The 5,842-nt window shown below is 47.9% G+C and overlaps 1 protein-coding gene across 1 annotated transcript; it reads right to left on the bottom strand.

Moving 5' to 3' along the window:
• Positions 1-1,075: 1,075 nt before the first annotated feature.
• LOC125551201 lies at positions 1,076-5,109 on the bottom strand. Its single transcript, XM_048714362.1, has 2 exons — positions 4,650-5,109; positions 1,076-1,406 (listed from the first exon to the last, which is right to left on the bottom strand). The coding sequence occupies exons 1-2, from the start codon at positions 4,931-4,933 to the stop codon at positions 1,187-1,189; spliced, it is 504 nt and encodes a 167-aa protein (XP_048570319.1). The 5' UTR covers positions 4,934-5,109; the 3' UTR covers positions 1,076-1,186.
• Positions 5,110-5,842: the final 733 nt, after the last annotated feature.

Here is a 5,842-nt window from a genome sequence, read left to right as displayed (position 1 = left end):
TTCACCCTTTCAATGACATCTAACGAGCAGGGAGAGCAGTTTTTCGGCATAAAAGCCGGCTGGATGGACCGCCGAGCCCGTCGGATACGAGCGAGGCAGCTCACTGCTCCACCTCCCCCGTCTAGCCTGATGGAGCAAGTTGCCACCCCAAGCCGACACGTGGTTCAACAACTCGCCGCTTCAAGCCAGCTCGCGGAGAAGTGGCAAGTTGCTCCATACCGGCACAACGGAGAGCATGGCGGCACGGGCATCATTGTTGCCATCGACGACACCACATCATACTGCGCCTCTAGTGCGCCATCCGCAGTTGACGTGCGCGTAGCCGCGCCATGCAGACAGAGAAAGAAGCCGGCCCCGCGGAGATCGCCTAGTCGGCGGCCAGCGTGTCTGCGTCCGCCGCCAAGATCGAGGGAAAGTAGAACACAATAGGCCACCATCGCTTGTATCCCAGGAAGGCCATCGTCGAGGCGACGCCGGCATACACAGTCGGTGTCTTGCCCGATTCTTCTTCAGTGCGGAGCATCGTCGGCCACCGTCTGGGCTTCGCTGAAGCGGAGGCACCCCCTTTCCCTCGGCTAAAGCATCAGCCGGGCGGTTCTGCTCCAATGAGCAGTGAGGAAGTGAGCCGCCTTTGCGCTGAAGTATATACCTCTAGGGCTCCCTGCAGTCCGGTGAGCGGGCTGCCGGACATGGAGAAGACAAAGAGATCTGCCGCGGTCGGTCGTAGACTAGTGTAGTGTATCCGTGTCATGTGAGTGGAGCTCCGCGCGACCGTACGCGCACATAGTTTTACATATGTTCAAATTGTATACATTTTCGTCCGGTTTATATGAAGTCCGTCATATCATGAAATCCAGCCGTGTTTACATGAATTTCGTCCGATTGATTTCACACATGAATTTCGTCCGATTGATTCTAACTATTGTGAAAATGTATGTGGCTATGGTTGGATGGCGGCATCCTGCATCCATGTTTGTGAAATGGTCCCTGTTCATGGACGGATGCAGAAGAAAATCTACGGATTGCCGTTGAAGATGGCCTTAATATACTATTTTTTGATAGCCAAACCATGTCATTCCCGGCATCACTAAAGAAAGATCTCAATTAAAGTCCTTCCTCCGGCCTCGTCACGCAAGATATGCAACGCCGTAGTAGTATGTGATACACTTTCGAGGCTTGAAACATCTCAAACCATACGATTATGAAAGAACCACGACGAGATTAATACAATGATCAAACACGCAAGCAAGAAATTGCAGAATGACTGAGTTCTGCAAAGACCCCTGGCCTTGGATGAGCCTCCTCCATCCACGCTCGCCATCCCATGCCACTGTCGCATGAACTCCTTGCCGCCGCCGCCCCATCCAGTGATGTTCGCCGCGTTCTCGCCGCAGATCTCGCACCGCCTGCATTCAACTCCTTTTTAGGCCAATCCATTAATCAAATAAAAATGATGCTAATAGGTTGTCCTTTTCTTTTTTGCTGACGTTACGACATTGGTCCTGGTATATATTTGTCGGCATCATTACAATTATACTCGCTCATTCCAGAGTATACTACTTCCTCCGTTTCTAAATATTTGTCTTTCTAGAGGTTTGAAATGGTGACTACATACGGAATAAAATGAGTGAATCTACACTCTAAAATATGTCTATATACATCCGTATGTGATGACCATTTGAAATCTTTAGAAAGACAAATATTTAGGAACGGAGGGAGTAGTACAGAGTACTCTGGACCAATGTCATTAGATGCGTCATGAATTTAATTTTTATATTATATAGATTCTTTTTGCAAGGAATATATTATATAGATTTAATATTATAGATGTTAATGTTTTTTTATATAAATATGATTAAACTTATAAAGTTTGACTTTAAAAAAATCTTATATGCATAATAAAAAGGACCGAAAGAAGTATTTTTCTAGTGATTTTTTAGTTTTCTCTAAGTAGCCGGCGGGAGCATTGAGAAACACACTTTTTTTTTCTTGTGAGATGTGGCAAAACCCCGGAAAGCTAATAAAACATTGACAACTCTGCCGATGCTCACAGTAGGCAAGGCTACAACAAACACCAAAAACCAACAATAATATTGGAAATTTGTTTTTTTAAAGAGGATTATCCTCGGTCTCAGCATCTGAACGATGCATGCAACAATTTTATTAATTATTCACAAGAACCTTACAAAGTAATACATCAGGTAGTCTGAATCCACTGTCTTAGCAACAACTGTCACTACTCCTATCCACTTGAAGAAGGGGTGTCGATAATTCGAGCCTAATACCAAACAGACATCACACCAAAGCATAACATCTAAAGCCGGAGGCCCCATCGAGCCACATACTAGGTTTGGGTACAAACCGGTTCGACGCACTCTCACATGTCGTCGCCGCCGTCTTCCACCAATTCATCTTCAGAGCAGAAACTAACGCACCGACCTTGCTAGGCCTCTCCGCCATCGACGCTATCATGACGCCAAACAACGTCCTCCTCCTACGCGAGTCCATCTCCGCGCATCGGACACCGAGTCTCCACTGCGCCACGCCGTCGAGATCCGCTGCCATCAATGAGTAAGATGAAGCACCGCTCCACCAAAAAAGCCGTCCACTGATCCCTCGAGCCCTTGTACACCTCCAAGAATGACGCCCCCAAGGGGAAAACGACACTAGAGTGCCACGTCATCCGATCTACTAATTTAGGGTTTCCCCCAGAGGTAACGGACAGAGGTCTGGAGCTTCTCCACGGCGATGCCTTCAAGAAGGCAACGACACAAAAGAGTGCCGCCATCGCCGGTCTTGGCAACAAGCCGAGAACAAGGTTTTCACCCGGATCCGCTAGACGAACATCCATCTCTCATCGTGCGCACAGACCACCACCGATCTCCACCGCCGCGGAGCGAGCAAGCCACTCTGGCTAGATCAGATCTGACCGGAGGGTCAACCACGCCCGCAGCCGACCAGTCCACCAAAGCCCTCCACGCCGCCGCCGATCCGAGGTGCCGCAATGCCGCGGCCATCCGCCGCCGCGAAGGCTCAGATCCAAGGAGCACTTCTGCTCGCTCGGGTGCCCCGGGCCACCCTCGCGCGAGAGAAGGAGAGGCTCCTCCGCCACCATCGTCAGCCGCCCGGGCCTAGCCCGACGTCTTCCTCCAGCGGTGACGGAGGGGAGTGATGGGAGAAGTGACCGGCGGCTAAGGTTGGGGCCCCTCGGTCGCCCGTGTGGGGGGCGACGAAGGGGAGAGGAAGGGAGGAAGCAGCTGGCAGCGGCGCTGCTGCTAGGTTAGGTCGTGTAGCCATTATCTTTGATGTCAGATTTTTAACTATGATAAATCAAATGTTTTTTATAATAAATTATGTTGTCGTGAGGATGCCAATTATCTTTAGCCGACTCATCAAGCTCCATGCGCCACATCAATTCCGGCGAGAGACGCCCCCACTGGACGATTAATCCTCGCCGATGATCTGCAACGATACGGGGAAGAAGATGCCCCGATCTATTTCTTGTTATGATGCCTCCATCGATCGAATTTGAGTGTTCTTTCAGAGGTATTTACTCAAAATTATCATATTTGGGGTCAGGGTAACAACTTAGTACCACTTTACGGTCAGGGCACGAGGAAACACCATATATGCGTTTAACGAATAATGAAGATCACCGACCGTGTGATTTTCTTGCAAAATCAGGGAAACCGACGGGTTGGCCTCACCTGTCAGCTGACACGGCAAAGACCAAGCATAAAACAAAACTTTGACCAGCTGAGGTGGCAGCTGAGATGTGAGCCCCATCTGTCATTGATCACGTGATCATTTTCATTCCATCTTTATTTATATGGAGCATCTTCATTTGGGGGTCCGCGTTGAGAAGCCTCATTTCAAGGCTGGGCAAGCGCCTTAATTCTAAAGTACACTGCTATTAGACCAATAAATAAATAAATAAACGTTTTGAAACCTTGGATGAGGATGGAATTCTCAAGGGCAACGACAGCGAAAGAAATCTACAGGCAGTATCATCAACCTTGGATGGGACTTCACAATCGAAGATCTCCAATTTGCACCTCATACGTATGACCCACCTAGCAAGTGGTTGCAATAATTGAGGTAATAGTCACATGATGCGCGTTCGCTGTTGAGCTCGTATGAAAATGCCATAGTTCTACCAGCTTAGTGGTTGCGCAACTTTATTCTTTTTCCTCACCACAGTGAGAGATTCCATACCATGATTGTCATTACTTATGCCCGTCCGTATAATATGCACTTCAGTCATCCTCCCTAACTGAGAAAGCTCTAATGTTGACCGGCACAAAAACTATTCTTCAGAGTTTGACGCATTCAAAGCGTCTTGAGCTCCTTTCTAATCCTAGAATTTCAGGTTGAGCGTTTCCCTCAAATTTTCGTGCTTTGTGTCTAATACCACTACTCTTTTCTAGGAAAGAAAATGTAATCGACTGGGTTCCATGAGGTCTTGCGAATCGACGGCGAGGGTGTTAGCCAGGTGCGGCAACCATCGGACATGACGGGCCGGTGCGGTGGCAACGCGGAGGCGAGAGGTTGAATTGAGGAGCCGAGAGGTGACCAAAGAAGAAGATGATTGAAAAAAAGAGAGTGCGTATAAGCATTTTTAAGCACACAAGAGATGGGAGTATCAATACCTGTTGCCCCTCACGGAGAACCATGCCTCGGCGCACCGCCGGTGCGCCGACGCGATCTCGCCTCGGCAGCCGCAGCCGAGGTTTACCAACTGCCCGCTCCCGCTCTCCGCCGGCAGGTCGCCGTCCTCAAGCTGGCAAATTCTGCAGCCGCTCCCGGTTCCAACCTGCCCCTGCCGATCAGCCGTCACCGCCGACCTGTCGACGTCGACCGCAACATGTCCGACGACGCCGCCTTCCACGGTCGGCTCTTCACATGCTCCAGCGTCTCCAGCAGTTGTCACCATGGCCGCCTTCTCATCTCATCTCATGCCATGGTGTCGTTGATGGACCAATATCTAATTAATGACCTGCGGAATCTTGGGTTTTGCGGGAAGAAATGAATGATGACGGGAGGGAGCTACTGTAGATTCTTGTTATCGTCTCGGTGTTGCGTATTGGCCGACGCAAGTTGACCTCTTTTTCTTTTTTATAACACGGCGCAAGTTGAGCCGAGACAGCGAAAGATCAGGTGAGGCCGATGCAATGCAGGGATTCGAAATGGGAAAAAGGGAAATGAGTGCCGGGCTTTGCGTACCGGCCAATTCTATTTTTTTTCTTCAAACAGTAAAGGAATTCAAATGGGGTTGGTCTTTTTTCTTGGATGAAATCGTTGGGGTACACAAATTCAAATGGGCCTTGTCTTTTTTTTTTGCAACATTTGGTATTGTGGCAGATTATAATATTTGCGGTTGAGTAGTTTTTGACTACCAGATGATGCTCCGCTCATTGTTACGGGAATATTTTGCCAATGAAGTTTTGGTGATATGTAACATGAATATTTAAAATAATAGATTTTGAAAGTATATAAAAATTAAATGTAAATAACATAACAGAATGGTTTACATGCAAGCATGATTGCATGTTGAAGTGGATTTTTAATACGCAAGTTGCATGCTCGCATGGGCCTTTTCTTATGCATGTTGAATGATCAGGTGGCATACTTGCATTTTGAGAGAAATATGTTAGTAAGGGCTAACTATTTAGATATAGAAGATTTATCCTTCAGTTTTTTTATAAATGACAACATATATAAATAATAGCAAGTACATTTAGTGAAAGTTAGGGCTTCGAGGGAGGAGGTTAGAGCTCGCAAGAATGAAAAAAAACAGGCCCAAAAGCACCCTGCACCATGTTGTTGGAGAAGAAGACCCTAT

Source organism: Triticum urartu, chromosome 1 (assembly GCF_003073215.2).
Source record: "Triticum urartu cultivar G1812 chromosome 1, Tu2.1, whole genome shotgun sequence".
NCBI lineage: Eukaryota > Viridiplantae > Streptophyta > Magnoliopsida > Poales > Poaceae > Triticum > Triticum urartu.
The sequence above is the reverse complement of the archived record's forward strand: the minus strand, read 5'-3'. Positions and strand labels throughout refer to the sequence as shown.

What these genes read in the sequence shown, in the direction of transcription:
- LOC125551201 (XM_048714362.1), bottom strand. Translation starts at nt 4,933, where the DNA reads ATGGTGACAACTGCTGGAGACGCTGGAGCATGTGAAGAGCCGACCGTG. An exon ending in TTCTCCGTGAGGGGCAACAG is followed by an intron (nt 1,407 to 4,649) that starts GTATTGATACTC and finishes AGTTGAATGCAG; the next exon opens with GCGGTGCGAGATCTGCGGCG.